The following is a 15941-nucleotide window of genomic DNA, read 5'->3' on the forward strand; positions in this document are numbered from 1 at the left end:
GAAAAAAGGCCTGCAGAAAACGACGGAGTGCAATTAATTTAGCATTCCAGCAGAATCTCATTCAAGACAAATTAAACAGCTGCTCTGTTTTTCTGTAGTGAGGAGCTGCTTCAGGAAATACAAGTGCTGCTTCAGGGAAACAAGCACATGAGCAGGTCATATAAATGTTCAGCTACACAACAAATTTAGCCTGCTCATGACACACTGGGAGGTGTTCAAGCCCCATTCTGGAGTACATCATGTGTTTGCCTTAATGAATACAGCATTTGAGGTTTTCTACCTTAAAAAGAAAAAAATAAAGCACAAAATACACAGCAGAATCATAATTGATGAACTTGGTGGTTTCCTGCAGCCTGAAAGTAGCTTTGGGAAAGGTGCTTGTGAGAGTAAATCAATACTGTCAGAGCTTGTCAGTTAACCCCCCGAAAAAGGTTTAAGATTTATACCTAATCATTCATAGCATGGATTTGTCAAAAAGTATATTATAAATGCACATCAAGTTTAGGTGCAAAGTTGTTTAGGGGCACGTGTTATGAATAACACATCAGGTTTTTATTAGTTGTATTTATTATTTATATAAATTAATATATTTATTCAATCATTACACACTGGACAACAAAATACCAAAAAATAAATAAAATAAATAAATAAAAGGCATCAATATAAATTACACTGTTCCAGCTCAGAAGTGTTGAATATAGTTTAAAAAAAGAAAGAAAGATAATTACAAAATAGACAATATAGGGTTGAAATACTCCTAACACATTTATATTTCTAAATGCTCCCTGATCTGCAGTCACTGCTGCCTGGATTTCACACAGTCTGATGGTATTGTTCATTATGACCATATCTACAATGGCAGCCTCCTGTTCAACACTACAGATCTTTCCTCTGCCACCAGTGTGGTAGTGTGTGGATTCTGTAAAGAAGCACCACAAATTAACATTATGACCATCAGATAAATGGGATTAATGAAACATCTGCATTAGCGTGGACACCGTTTGTTCTGCTAACCTGGCAATGCGGCAAAGCTGAAATACACAGTGGTATGCAGGAACATTGCGACTTGCCTGCTCTCATTGAAAAAGGGTGTGAAAAAAATGAAAATGTGTTGAGACATAACATATTCCACATAGAATCAGACTGTAACTGAACTGTATCTGTGGGCAGCTTTGAGATGGTTCTGCTTCTTTCGTGACAGCAGGACACCAATGCTACCCCGAGCCACCATTATTTGAGTCTTCACCTTCCAGAGCTCTCAGTGTGGAGTGTGAAGCCAGTGCTGGAGGCTATAAATCATGTGACACCAAAGAAACACAATCTCACCTCAAAGGCAAAAAGACAGAGGACAGCAGAGATCTTTACCACGTAAGAACATTTTTATTAAAGCCACAACAGGACAACGGTACAAAACCCAATTCAGCTGAAAACAGATTTCAACATATTACACAAATTACATCTGCACTATGTCACAGGGCTGAAAATGTTTTATGCCCTGGTGTCATCTAGTCCACTTTCAACTCATTTGCTATCTGTATAAAAGGTCAGCAACAGGAATCTGTTTCTTTAATAAATTACACCTTGTATTGGGTGTTTTTCTTTTAATCATTTTATTGCATAAGAGATTTTGCTGTCTGTCATTCAGCTTAATCTCTTGAACTCTTTCAGAAAGGAGCTTCATCAGAGCAAATCAACATGTAAGGACAGAGTGGAAGTTTTAGAAGAAATCTGCTGCTGTTGGTCTTTTCTTGGCTGCAAGTTTTTTCGCTACTGGAGACGGTGAAGGTGACTTCAGAACTCCCGACACTGGCATCTTTTTAGGGTCGAATGCCACACGGGACGACCCGACAGGACTCACCAACAAGCTCCTGTCTGTCTTCCGGAATTCTGTAAGACAGAAAAAGCAAAGACAATTTATAACATGATTCTAAAATTCTAAAAGACACAGAACACTGTGGTCCATTTCTAGTCCCTTATTCTGACAGAAAGTGGATTATAGTTTAACTCGAAACCAGCCAACAGCTCCTGTACATATTCTTCATAGAGTAACTGAAACAAAATTGTAGTTTCATGCCCTTGCATACAACACCGAAGTTCAAGAGGTCTGATGGTGGGAGAAAGCACACGCTGGATCTTATTCTTTGAGCCTTACAGTAGCCATGTCTGCCTGCTCATTGCTAAAGAGCCCGCAATAATAAATATGATAGAAATAACAAATAACAAAACACTATTGTGCATTTTTAATGTATTCTAAGGGCTCAAAACCACTTTGGTCACACTTTGGTATGGCCTCATACAAACAGTTGCTGGAGATGAAAACCTGGAAATTAGGCTGGATTTTATCTTAAGCTTGTATACTGAAGAGCCAGTTTCAAGCATCAGTTACTCAGTGAGGGTTTGCTGGCAGCATATGGACTCTAAGCAGGTGTGTACAGACATTTATTTATTTTTTTTAGAAAATTTTTACCCATCATTGATTGACCACACATGAATTTCAATTATACGTAGTTGTTCAATGTTGCTCGTATTGCAGACATGTACAAATACAGAGACTTGAAAGCAAATAGAGAGACTGTCAACATAAAGACTACACAATGTTCACTGATCAGCCATAACATTACGAACAGTGAGAGGTGAAGTGAATAAGACTGATGATCTCCTCATCATGGCACCTGTTAGTGGGTGGGATATATTAGGCAGCAAGTCAACATTTTGTCCTCAAAGTTGATGTTAGAAGCAGGAAAAATGGACAAGCTTAAGGATTTGAGTGAGTTTGACGGAGGGCCAAATTGTGATGGCTAGACCACTGGATCAGAGCATCTCCAAAACTGCAGCTCTTGTGGGGTGTTCCCGGTCTGCAGTGGTCAGTATCTATCAAAAGTGGTCCAAGGAAGGAACAGTAGTGAACCGGCGACAGGGTCATGGATGGTCAAGGCTCATTGATTCACATGGGGAGCGAAGGCTGGCCCGTGTGATCCGATCCAACAGACGAGCTACTGTTGCTCAAATTGCTGAAGAAGTTAATGCTGGTTCTGATAGAAAGGTGTCAGAATACAGTGCGTGACGAGTCTGTTTTGGCAGCAAAAGTGGGATCAACATAATATTAGGCAGGTGGTCATAATGTTATGCCTGATCAGTGTATTAGACCCAATCACATTCACAACACTGCTGATTTCTGTGAAGTACTTCCACTTCCTGTGTGTATGTGTGCTACTATCTCATGTAAAACCACACTGGAGTCTAATTATTTGTCAGTTTCTTGCTTGAGAAGACCTTCATCCTCTCCGTAGTTTTACACAGACATCTTTAGGACGTTGGGCAGTAACTGTTGGGGCCGAAAGACTGGAGGGTGGTATCAACCTTAAAGCAAACCTATTTAAATCCAAAACTGTGTGTGAATTGTTTCGATAAAAGAGCTTCTGAATAGACAGATGAGATCAATTCCTTTTTTGTATGGGAATATTAGTATACAACTTCTATATTACTGGTTACTCGAGACAGGATTAGTGAGATTTCAGTAGGACAGACGTGTGTCTTGCATCAAGAACCGTTGTTCTACTGTATAACGATCACATGACTATATGAGGGATTTGTTCTCAAGTTCGATCATCTTGAACATTTCAGAAAAACATATTTTTAGATATGCTCTTTATCTTTATACTTCAAGATCAGTGTGGTTCATATTAAACCAAATAATCACTAAATACAAAGAGAATGACATTTTCAATAGCATTTAGCATCACCAGCACCTCCACAAGAAACTTACCAGCGGTTTTATTGTTCTTCAGCCCAAAGGTCACTTTCTTAGTTTCTGACTTTGGAGTTTGGAATTTTCCCTAAATGTTTTTAAAAGTAAAACAAAACATTAAGATAAATAAAAATACAAATACAGAATAAAGATTCAACTTTGATAACTTAAAGGGAAAAACAATTCTTTATGCTTATTAGAAATAATAAAAAAAAAATAGAAGGAAAAAAATTCAGTGTAATGAATGGTTTAAAACATTCTGAAATGGAGTAAATTAGCAGGTGATTAGATGACCGTAATGAAAGAGGTGACCATTGTCTGGCGTTTTTGTTTTTTTGCACAGCTGAAGTCTGCAGGTTTGTAATATTTGGAATATTGTGGTAGTTGATGAGAAACTCGTTCAAACCTTTTTTTCACTTGTTAAGTATATTAAATATTTTTTTGTATATACAAAGTGCTTCAAAAATATTTTATATATGTATATATAAACCAATACTGCCAGTTGCACAATCATTGAATTAATTAAAGAATGTATTGTAACACACAGGTGGTGCGATAAGGCCTGAAAGCCTTCAGGACTACAGCTGATTCTACCCCTAAAGAAATTCTCCTCGCTGTATTTTTTCTCATTTGCTTGTTTAAAACTTCACAGAGGGTAAAAAACTAAGTACCTTGATGCTGGTCAGAGGTGTGCTGACTTTTGGTTTGGTTTTATAGAAGAGTGGAGTGGGGGGCTTTATTAGACCCTGAAAGGAGACAAAGTCAGATTTTGGTGAGGCTTTTACCATCTTCAGCTTCTTGGGGGTTACTGGTGTGGAAACCTCAATGCCCTGCTGTCGATAAACAAAGAAAACAACCATCAGGAAATGGCATGTGAATCTCAGAAGTTCAGCAAGAGCTAAACTGGTGTATAAAACCAAAAAGATGATCTATAAACTTACACTGAATTTAACTTTCTTTCCACTCAGCTCTTCCTGTGCATGTCCATTACTCTGAGACATTTCTGCTTCATCTGTCTGAAGCTTCCTTTTCTTCTTGCCCTTTTTCATTGGGGTCAGAGACTTCATTTCAGGTGTGCAGATGGTCCTGTCTGATAGCAGAGTATCTGGTGCTTCTGTTCCTGCTTTCTCCTTTACAGTCAGACGGGATACTTCTCCTGCTTCATCTGCAAGCTGACTTTCTTTTTTGTTCTGGATTTTCTTCTTTTTCCATGGTGTGTGTTTTGGAAAAACAGCTTCTACTGCAGGCTGTTCTTTAGCTTCAAGCGTAGACACTTCCTCATTTGAAGAAGACTCTTTCTTTTTCTTAGTTTTCTTCAATTTGGATTGAGGACATTCAGCAGTATTACCTTTATTTTTAGGAGTAGTAGTAGTAGTAATGTGTGCACTGTCTGAGGACACCTCAGGTTCTCCGACATCAAGATCTACCTGCTGTTTGCTCCCAGTTTCCTCTGTTGCCTTCTTCTTCTTGCTTTTCTTGGTCCTCACATCCGCACTGCTGTCTTGTGATGTGGAGTCGACTTCTTTGCCTACTTCCTGTGAGCTGGAGCCATCGGCCATGAGCCTCTTGCCCTTTTTCTTCTTGGTGGAACTTGCCTTCAGAGCACACTGCGTTACGCTGTCTTCCTCGGATGTAGGACAGGGATGTACGCTGATCTCACTGTCCTCCAACACAGCAAGAGATTTAAACTCTTCTCCAAATTTCTTTAAGCTGGACTTCTTTCTTTTCACCTTCTTTGTTTGGATAGTACTTGTCTCCACTTGGCTATGTGTTGTGGTGTTGTCCCGATCCGCTTTCTGTAGCGTGATCTCATCACCAGCACTATCTTCTTTAGGCAGAGTTTGGACTGCTGCTACTCCTCCAACATCCTGCAAGCCTGAGCACAGTTTCTTGTTTTTTCTTTTCTTCTTTTTCTCTACTGCACTGGTGTCTAACTCACCAGGATCACCAAGCTGGGCTTTTGCTTTAGTATCTTCTGTTTTTTGAGTCTTTAACTGAAGAGAAATCACCTCCGGTTGAATCTGTCCATCAGTTTCTGTGTCCATTTTCTCTTCTCCCGCATTCAACTTCTTTTTCTTCTTAGTTTTCTCCTGTGTAAGAGAAGTCACACATTCAGCCGCTCCAGTTTCCATTCCAGGCTTCTGAGCTGCACAGTTCTCCACTTTGCAACTGTTACCCTGGTGTTCTCCATCCGATTCCTGTGCTACTTCTCCCCCCACATCCTGCAAACCTGTCTTCGCCTTTTTACTTTTCCTCTTGTTCTTGACAGTGACAGCGACCTGCAGTTGGCTTTGTGAGTCTGATTCTTTATACTGACACACTGATTCACCATCAGCTTCTATTTCTGAGGCTTTCAGTCGGCTGTCAAGCTTATGGTGATGTTGGGAATTATCTCTGAGAACCACTCTCTGATCTTCTGTGTTATTGTTCAGTGAATCGATTGCCTTTCGTTCGTCTTGACAAGCTGTTGGATGCGTGGACAGATGTGCAACATTAAATTAATAAGGATAAAAGACTTTTTCAATCACAGAATATCAACACAATGTCACTGTGGTATAGGCATCATGATGATACTGCACAATGTCAGCATCTCAGCTGTGTTTCAGCATGAGGGGAACCAGCTGTGTTAGTGACCCTCTGTGACAGATCAGAAACTGGTGTTCTTTATGTAGAGATTATAGTCTTAACCTGGATATTACACAAGATCACGATTTCAATATTCTTTAAAGCTGCAAACCTTGAAAATGTGAATTAATCGACAGGTAAATGGATTCAATTTAAAGGAGGCTCGTAAACAAGATAAATCATTGGTATATTTAGTTGTTTAGCTCTTTTTAAAACAAATGTTTCAGGATCAACCCAGCATTTAATGTGTTATTTTAACTAAAAAAAAAAGGAGACAGTGTAATAAACATCGCTATAAAATTTCTTGAAACAGTTCATTGCTAGCTTGCTAACTAAATGTGTTTTTGTGCAGTGAACAGAATGCATTATCAAGTTGTCGGTGGTTGTGAGACATTTCATTTGTAAATATCGGGTTTGCAATTAGCTGCAATGAAGAAATCTGGAATTTAGCCGATAAAACAAAACTTATTGAACCAATCTGTCCTCCAAGAGGACAGTGATCAGTCACCGATAAGGCTTCATTAAATGCCAAGAACCGTTTAATATCACAAATTTAATCGTCCTTCCTCTGAAAACTTTACTCAAAGCTGACCTTTGCTCTTCTTAGCCAGAGATTCATCCCCAGTTGTGGACCTTTCATTTTTTCTCTTCTTCTTCTTGCTCTTCTTTTTCAACATCTTGTTATCTGATGTTTTGCTCACGTCAGCATTATCATCCTCTTTTCCATCGGAAATCCCTGTAGATGATAATGAAGTCCAATGCGGTGATGTGAATTCATACATAATAAAAGTAACGTACGTTACAGAATAAACAGAAAAGTGAAAGGCCGGGTTGTTAAATAAAAAAATAAATCAAACAGGAAACATCTCACATTGCACTTCTAAACAAAAATAACAGATCTTAGATATGGTTTACTTACCTTCATTTAAATTGCGAAAACTTCATTTGGAAGCATGTGAAAAAGAGAAAGAAAAAAATAACAGAAGTAAATAACTGCACTGGAAACAAGTGTTACACAGCAACTACTGACTATTCAGCACTTACGCCTTCACCAAGCTGTACATCTTTTTGCGGTTGATGTTCCGTGTGTTCAAGTGGCTTCCCAACTCAAAAAGGCGATCTGCAACTGCGCCGTAGTCAAACTGCAACAAGGGGGGGGTCAATTTCCCATCTTGGTTTCATGCTGCTGCTTGATGCAGGATGAAAATAAGATGCACTTACCTGTAGAACCGGACCAACACCGTCATCCTCGTCAGAGCCCACGTCGTCCAATTCCGGCTCCTCTTTATTTCCCTTTCTGCTTTCCATCACCTCAGAGATGCCTGGAAAACACATTGACAGTGTTGTGGTAAAACTGTTCTGATGGCGATACAAAAACTGTGCTAAATGTGGCCGACACCGCAATCAGAAATAACGTGACAGAGCAGCACACTGTAACGAGAAACTACTTCTAGTGCACCGGCCATCAGGTTATGCACCACTTAAGTCTGCTTTTCCACATTAGAGGCTGCGATTTATGTTGTTCGTGATTTCTTTTTACTGTTCAGATACTATAATGAGATCACTTTTTGTTTTCAGAAAAGAGTCACATTTAACAAAAAAAAAAGGTGAAACGTCTTCCTCTCAGGGGAATTACAACAGCTTTCTGTGTGCCCAAATATAACTTTACACTTAGATTATAAATTATTTTTCTCCACTTATATCAAAAGCTTAATAGTAAACAAGAATGTTTCAACAAATAAATAAAAGACAAAAATCAACACAAAACAAATAACTTTAGTTGGTCGGAACCTCAAAGCCAAGTAGCAGATTATTTTCCTAATGAATTAGGATTTTATGTCTCACCATCTGTTTTAACATACTCTGGGTCCGAATCGTGGTTTAAAACGCGCCGGTTTATTGTACGCCAGACAAATAACGTAACAAACGCAGACCTGAGAGAAACGTTTGGATAACACACAGCTAACGTGTGTCACGTGCAGGATAACTGAGTTCGTTATTCTGAACTACAGGAGAATCCTGAGTGAGAAAACTTTAATCCACCCACCGTTGACCTTCTTCACTTTAGTCTTCTTGGGTGTTCTGTTTTTCAGCTTCTCTTCCTCTCCTATTTCATCCTCCTCCTCCCCAGAAGCCTGACCAGAGTCTGAATCGTCTCCTCCTCCCTGCTGCAGCTCCCTGATCAGGTCTTCAATGGCAAAAGGTGCATGATCCAAAATAGTCCTGAAGATGTTCTTAGAGATGGAAAGCAACAGCAAGCCACTGCAACACAGCACCATGTACAACTATGTTATAGAAACTCTGCAGAGGAGTGATATTTGAGTCGTACGTGCTTTATGACGGAAATGTTCAGGACCAACATGTGTGTTTTGGTTCCTTGATGTTACTATAATATAATTCTGCCCGGTATTTAAATGTGCAGAGCACTTACTCTTTGGTCTTGGCCATGGTTTTGCAAAAGGGGTCGATGAAAGTCAGGTTCTGTTCTGCTGTCAGCTGCAGGAGAGGAACAGCTCAGTAACGTCACATCAAACTTTTTAGTTAAATTGGCAAAAGCCATGCAGTACATATAGTACATATATTCTGAAAATACAATTCATGAGCTTTTTCTAGTGGCTGAAGTAAATTCTGTTTAATGGGAAAGTTAAACATGTGATAACTATTTGTACCTGTCTACTGTACAACTTACTGTACAGAGTGAGATGCCACTGACTCTTACTATAGCAGCAGCTCATTCATTTTCACCGGCTGTATTTTTGATGGTACTAACTCTTCATTAAACAGTTAATAGGTTTTTTATAAAAAACTACACCACAGATTCATTTCATGTTTTTGCCGTTCATACTGGGCCGACAGAAGATGCCAGCGTTGTCAAGAAAGAAACAGACACGGTTTTTCTGAATGCATATGGGTCAAGGAGTATTTTTATCATTATTATTTATCCTTTTATGCTTGTCATGAATTATCCACTTTAGGGGAGCCCCTGGAGCCAAGATGATAGCTGAGGTGTATACAGTTAAAAAAATATTTGCTCCTGATTTGAGCATCATGTGACTACGTGTCTAAAGCCTGATGAGGAGTCAAAAACTCATCCACACAGAAGCTGCAGTAGAGTGGATATACTTCCATAGATAATAAATAACGAATCAAATAAAAAAAAAAAAAAAGTAACAAAAACAGCAGGTCGTACCTCAGTAGAGCCGACCTGAGCCAACTCGGTCATGTAGAGGTCCAGAATGTGCAGCATCAGTCCTTTCGGGACATTCTCAGAGTTCTGCAAAAGCTGCTCAGTGAAGACGTGTAAAAACTGATTCACCAGACTGGAGAGAGACAGAGAGAGAGAGAATCTCAGCAACTTAAAGCACAAAATTTCCAAAAAATATCAAATCAAATGCACACAAAAATGTAATGTAATAGTATAGTAATAGCAATAGTATATAATGTAATACCTGGCATCCCATTCCCTCCTCTTTAACACCTCGAAAGCTTGCCTGAACACGAAGCGAACCAGCTTTAAGAAAAAGGGAGAAGCAGAAATGACATCAACATGAATTAAGTAGGTCACTCATCTCCACTCTCAGAAACTGGAGTGAGTTCCTCGAAACCTACACCTCCTGCACCTTTACTGTGTATCGCTTACCTCATCTTCACTCTAAAAACTAATTACAATGATGAATCTTATAATGTGATAAATAATATAACTATAATAAAGGTACAGCAGGTGGAGACTTGACAGCCTGGAGACAAGGAAATGTACAGTGTGTGTAATTTTTTTTGTCCGAGAGCGTACATCCATTTTTTTGTCCGCCTTGTTTTCAAACAGCAATCTTCATGTAACAGATGTACACGGGGCTACAAAAACATCTACAGCTCTTTTTTTCCACTTCCTTCTTACGCAAGTAACAGTAACGGTGTGCACAAAGAAACGAAAATCGATGTCAGTGTGTTAAACATATTACACTCTTAAAACACACTCATGTGACTGGATGCTGAACAGATACTTTACATGGCTTTAAAGCACACCAAAATAACCATGGGAAGAAACGATCAGAGACCAAACCATCAGTGCCTCTAGGATTTGGTGGAGATTTTCATGATCGAGCGTGTGAATTTATTATGCATCACTGTACTGACCTGGTAAAACTTGTCCATGCGCAGTCTGTCGATGCCGTTCCACTCTCTCTTTACAGTCTGGAGAAACGTCGTGAAATACAACAGCTCTGTTTGGAGAAAGAGCTGAAATGAATAACTGAACTTTTGTGACATTAGTACTTTAACTGGATTAAGCTGATACATTATTCGTGTTCAGAATACACTCATTATATACGCATTTTTCTGTATATACAAATCATCTAGAAAAAAAAAACCTCAATTAAAGCTTCAATACAATTACATATTATATACAGAAAGACAGTTTCGGAGCTCAGATTGTTGCAATGCCATTTATTTCTGTGAAACACATGCAGGTTTGTAATACACAATGCTACAGAATACAGTTTCGGTCATACTGTGCATCATAACACATCAAGTCATTTTCACTGAGAGTATTATGAGATAAATGGCTTTATTATACTCACGGGTGTCGGTGGTGTGGAAGCTGTGAATCAGGCTGGAGATTTTGTGTGAAATTTCCTCCTGAGACCAAAGATAAGCATCATCACTTTAATGTGTTAGAGTACGAACCTGACATGAATTATTCACTTCATCACACTGTAATTCATACAAGATGCTCTAAGATATTGTTAATATACTCTCTTCATTTACAGGTTTTCTTTTATTTTTGTGCCTGACTTTTGGGACAACTTGCATGAATAGAAGTAACTAATATCCCAAGCTCCTCTACATACACCAACACAGTGTCCAACCATCAGGGTTTAATGAAATAAACCCATTTCAGACAGCTTTGCTCCGCATGTTGAGTGTGTACTAAAGCTATATTGTTTTACAGACTTTTTTGATAGTTTCACGTTAAGAAAAGTTAATGAAGAAAACAGAATGTGAGATTGAGTGTCAGAATGAGTGTGTTATCTGATCTGAGTCGATGTAATCCACCCACTACATTCAGTTCTTTTGGGTGCGAATGGGCTGATTGGAATGATTTCCGAACAAATTTTTCCAGTGAGTGAATCGTTCTCGCTCACTTCTACATACCGACTCATTTCTCATTCACTTGCATCCTGCCTGCAAAAAATCTGTGCCGGCTTTTCCCTGGCTGCAGCAGGGCCCAGGCTGTGAAGGATCGAGACACTGGATAAATGTATTGAACGAATTCAACTTTTACTGACCCAGACTTGGCATCGAGTCAGAATGAGAGCAGTACTGATTCTGTACCATGATGGATAAGTGGTTCACTAAAGGAACCAGAAGGTGAAAGATATGAACAAACTGGGACATGCCCTTGGTTTAGTTCAGATCTGTGTCTTCTGGTTTGTCTCTCTCAGTAGGAGGTGAAGATGGGTGGAGACATGCTGAACAGAATGTAGCAAGTGGCTTTATATCTGTGCATGAAGCTTTAGCCCAGTTTAAAAGCAGCTGTGCCGGTTGTAAAGAAGCATATCTTTGTTTGGATGTTTTAAACGAATCCACAGCTTACTCCGAGACCAAGCGAGATCAGTGGACCTACTGATCCTGAACCAACTGGTCATTACTGTTCACGAATGAAACGATGGATCTGCTTCCATTGTCAATTGTCCAGTTTGAGTCGAATTGAGTCTATCGTTGGATCTGAGTCGATTGTTCAGTTTGACACAAGACGTGAAATGATGATTTTAGATGCTGAATAAATGAAAAGTCTCTGGACACAGAGATCACATGTACTATGAAACTACACCTGTGTTTGCCGGTATAGCTGAAATGTTCTGACATGTTGCTCAGACCAGCTGTTTAAATCACACATGCTTACTTTTTGCTCTTTCTGACAAACAATCTCATAACAGACAAAAGTAAGCAGTTCTTTGTGTCCCCTTCATTTTGCTGGGAAACCTAGAAGCACAGCTAAGAACATGGAGGATTTACATTAAATAAGTATTTCCCAAAATTCTGAAGTCCATCCTACATTTGGACAATCAACCAAAGCCGCGCTAGCCATGTTGTCCAGTCTTTCTGCATGCGTTCATTCAGCACCAGAGGCAGCAGAGTGCTACAGTGTATATGAAGTTTCATCACTTTAGACTAAAAATCACTGGCAACAAATACAGCCGGAGGTCACTACAGTCCGTCTTTACTCAGCCTTTACTCATTTTCCACCAGTGTGCTGGTGAAAACGATGGTAAATGCACTTGAGCTGGGAAAAGGGGAGTAGCCAGAATTTCAAGCAAACTAAACACTCAAAAACCAGCACACACACACACAGGGTTACCACAAGACCTCCAGGAGCAAACACCAGGATAATCCATAAAACTTTTCCTAAACACTGATTCTGTCTAAAATATCGACACTGCACTGAACTAAAAGTACTGACTGATAAAACATTATTAAATTTAATGCCAGAGTAGCAGACAGTAAAACCATATTTCATTTTCTACATTCATCCATCTGTGTAACACAAAGTGTCCAGTTAAATAGTGAAAAGGAGTTTGAGTAGAAGCTTGTGTTAAAAGTTGTTGACTTGGTACAACCGAGTACTGATTCAATCCTGATCTCTTACTGTCTGCATGGCAATTGCTGTGTTCTTCCCATCATACAGGTTTTATCTGGGGTCTCCAGGTTCCTCTCAAAAACACGCTGGTAGGTGGACTGGCTAGCAGAAATTTTTTTACCAGTTGATAAGTTATTTTCCAGCTTCCTTACTACATGAAGAGATTTTAACTCGGTTTCAAGTTGTTATTTATTTATTTATTTTTTTAAATATATAAGGAGCATTATTAATTATCTCACTGGTAAAATGGTTTTGGCATCTGATCAAAGCCTGGACACCTGACACACTGTTTTTTTTGCAGCATGACATGACAAAAGGACACAGTTCTTCATCAGGAGAAAAAAAATGAAAGGTTTGAGACCTTTGGTAAACTAAAAATGGTTTGGTCTGCCATCAAAGGTGGCTCATGTCTAAGCTGTTGTCCGGATGTAAAAGGTCAGGAAGTAAAAGCACCTTATATACATCTTCTGATCTCAAACAGAGATATTCAGTGTGCATCACAAAAAAACAAGATTTGGCAGAAGGGACCGTATGGGTGTGATGTTCACAAACTTGTAATGTACAGTATGACGTCACACTTATTATAATAATAATCGTCGACTTATCCAACTGAGCCACAAGTTAATAACCATGAGTTGTCTGATCAGAAATCATCAGACTGCTCTTGATTCTTACACAAGCCTCTGAAGAGAGACATGTTTATCATCACGGTCTAACCTTCACCTAGGTTTTAACCTGGGGAGTAACCATCACTCCAGGGGGACAGGGAGAGGGTTTTACCTGCAGGAGAGGCTTGTCCTGCATCCACAGGCAGTAGAAAAGTCCCTTCCATATCTTCAGCAAGTCTTCACTCGTAAAACCACCTTAAAGAGTAAACGGTAAGAACACGTGTTCAGGAGTTAGCTTAATTAACACAATAAACAGACCAACACTGTATTAGATGAACCAAAACCTTAATTCCACATGTACTAAACTGTAAATGATTTATTTATTTATTTGTGGCCAGGTTTGGTCAGTTAGCACGAAGCTAAAAGTACCACGTTCCCCACATGCTGCTAATGCTGCTGTTTAAACAAACATCCCACGTCTAATTTACCTTCGATTTTTTGAGACCGGAGATTAAAATACTTCCTGAGAGTCTTTAAGGCTTTAGTCCTAATGGGTTTCTCGTTTGATGCTAGTCTTTGAGCGAGGGTAATCTCTGGCTCCTGTGGTACTGGTGCCATGGTTGATACTTTTTCACGTGGAATACATCTGCGTCGCCTTTCCCTTTCCCACCCGTATTCATACAAACCACGCCCTCTTCACTAGGATTGGTCAGAAATTTCATACACCGTGAATTGGATTGATCCGAGCACCGAGACGGAATGAAGCATTGGCCAACACCGAATGCAGGAGGAGGGATTTAAAGCAAAATGTGGGTGGGAACAATAACTTTTCAGAAAGAAATTCAATCCGGTTTCTTCGTCGTAGGCTGATGACGCAATATGACGGCACTTCGCGCTTACTGCGCTCTTTGGCAGCAGATGGTGGTGCAGTCAAACTTGTAAGCATTAAATCAACAAACATTGATTTACTTGTTATTGCTTTTCTCCCAACTCACATTAATAAATTGTATAGTGGTGATAAAATCCGTCCTTTATGTTATGGCCGTTGTTTTCATTTGTTTAGACAAATGTTGTTTTGTATTTACTTATAATTCTGTTTAATAAAAATGTTGCTATACTTTTAATAACAGGCTATTAAACTACAAAACTGTACAAATCTTTAACAATAGTACTATATTTGTCTTAACGTAATCATATTTGAGAAAGGAAGAGAGAGAAAGAGAGAGAGAGAGAGAGAGAGAGAGAGAGAAAGACAGAGAGAGGGAGAGAGAGAGAGAGAGAGAGACAGAGAGAGAGAGGGAGAGAGACAGAGAGAGGGAGAGAGAGAGAGAGAGAGAGAGGGAGGGAGAAAGAGAGAGAGAGAGACAGAGAGAGAGAGGGAGAGAGACAGAGAGAGGGAGAGAGAGAGAGAGAGAGGGAGGGAGAAAGAGAGACAGAGAGAGAGAGAGAGAGGTTTAACCAAACCTTTATTATGACATCAAGGACAAATTAGTGAAAAGAGTGTTGTACACACACACACGCTCTCACTCAGGACTGAACTGTATATTAACTCTCTGTCTCTCTCACACAGATACACACACACTCTCTCTTGACTGTGTGAACACACACACACATAATTTATATTGTTCATTACTTATTGCACTACCTCTACCTGTCCTCCGCTGCTATAGTCATATTTATGTTTATTTCTATTTGCACTACCTCAACCGCTGCTGTGTATTTTTGCACAATTTTTTTTGCACAATTACTTTTTTTTTTTTTACATCATTTCACTTTATCTTATCTTATTTCACTTACATTCCAGTACACATGTTCTTTTCTTTCTTTTTGGCGCTAAGTGTCCTGTGTTCTTTTGTGTTGTCTTTCTTGTATTTATTGTCTTTTGCACTGTCTTGTCTATGCTCTGTTTGCACCTAGCTGCACACTGTGCACTTTACGTGGCTAAGACAAACTTCTGTCCTAGCTCTGTGGTGTTGTTTTTGTGTTGAACTTGTTGTTGTATGTTTCTGTAGCACCAGGTCCTGGAGAAACGTTGTTTCATTTCACTATGAGCCCAGACCTCAGAGAAACACCCCACATTGTTTGTGAGTTTATAAAATGAAAAGTCCACCTTCAGTCTTCCTTTAAACCTTTAAACATCCTCACTGGATCTGTACACTTCAGCTCCAGACCTCTGTTTTTACGAGTTTTCCAGATAGCAAGCTTAGCTGTCCCTATCAGGTAATTTAACAGACACACCTTTCGCCTACTGGAGTAACGGTATTTAACACCACCAATAAAAACTCTGAGAAACTTTCCCCATAATTCTGAAACCAGGAGCTGA

General features: G+C 39.3%; 1 protein-coding gene across 3 annotated transcripts; it reads right to left on the minus strand.

Moving 5' to 3' along the window:
- Positions 1-1360: 1360 nt before the first annotated feature.
- LOC131354929 (ribosomal RNA processing protein 1 homolog B-like) lies at positions 1361-14283 on the minus strand. 3 transcript variants are annotated; one of them, XM_058393056.1, is made up of 16 exons: positions 14107-14283; positions 13791-13873; positions 10951-11008; positions 10508-10593; positions 9823-9884; positions 9564-9693; positions 8805-8869; positions 8421-8635; positions 7595-7695; positions 7418-7515; positions 7293-7312; positions 6966-7109; positions 4690-6212; positions 4420-4578; positions 3767-3836; positions 1361-1887 (listed from the first exon to the last, which is right to left on the minus strand). In XM_058393056.1, the coding sequence occupies exons 1-16, from the start codon at positions 14234-14236 to the stop codon at positions 1718-1720; spliced, it is 3114 nt and encodes a 1037-aa protein (XP_058249039.1). In that variant the 5' UTR covers positions 14237-14283; the 3' UTR covers positions 1361-1717. The 3 variants fall into 3 exon arrangements, with proteins under 3 accessions (XP_058249039.1, XP_058249038.1, XP_058249040.1); XM_058393055.1 differs by having other exon boundaries at positions 4420-4581; XM_058393057.1 differs by lacking the exon at positions 3767-3836 and having other exon boundaries at positions 1707-1887; positions 4420-4581.
- Positions 14284-15941: the final 1658 nt, after the last annotated feature.

This window comes from Hemibagrus wyckioides, linkage group LG06, assembly GCF_019097595.1.
Source record: "Hemibagrus wyckioides isolate EC202008001 linkage group LG06, SWU_Hwy_1.0, whole genome shotgun sequence".
Taxonomy (NCBI): Eukaryota; Metazoa; Chordata; class Actinopteri; order Siluriformes; family Bagridae; genus Hemibagrus; species Hemibagrus wyckioides.

Excerpts from the sequence above, each read along its gene's own strand:
- LOC131354929 (XM_058393055.1), bottom strand. The coding sequence starts at position 14,236 with ATGGCACCAGTACCACAGGAGCCAGAGATTACCCTCGCTCAAAGACTA. Across the intron at positions 13,874-14,106 it reads CCGGTCTCAAAAAATCGAAG|GTGGTTTTACGAGTGAAGAC; the intron begins GTAAATTAGACG and ends TTACTCTTTAAG. Across the intron at positions 7,516-7,594 it reads GTGTTGGTCCGGTTCTACAG|TTTGACTACGGCGCAGTTGC; the intron begins GTAAGTGCATCT and ends CCCTTGTTGCAG.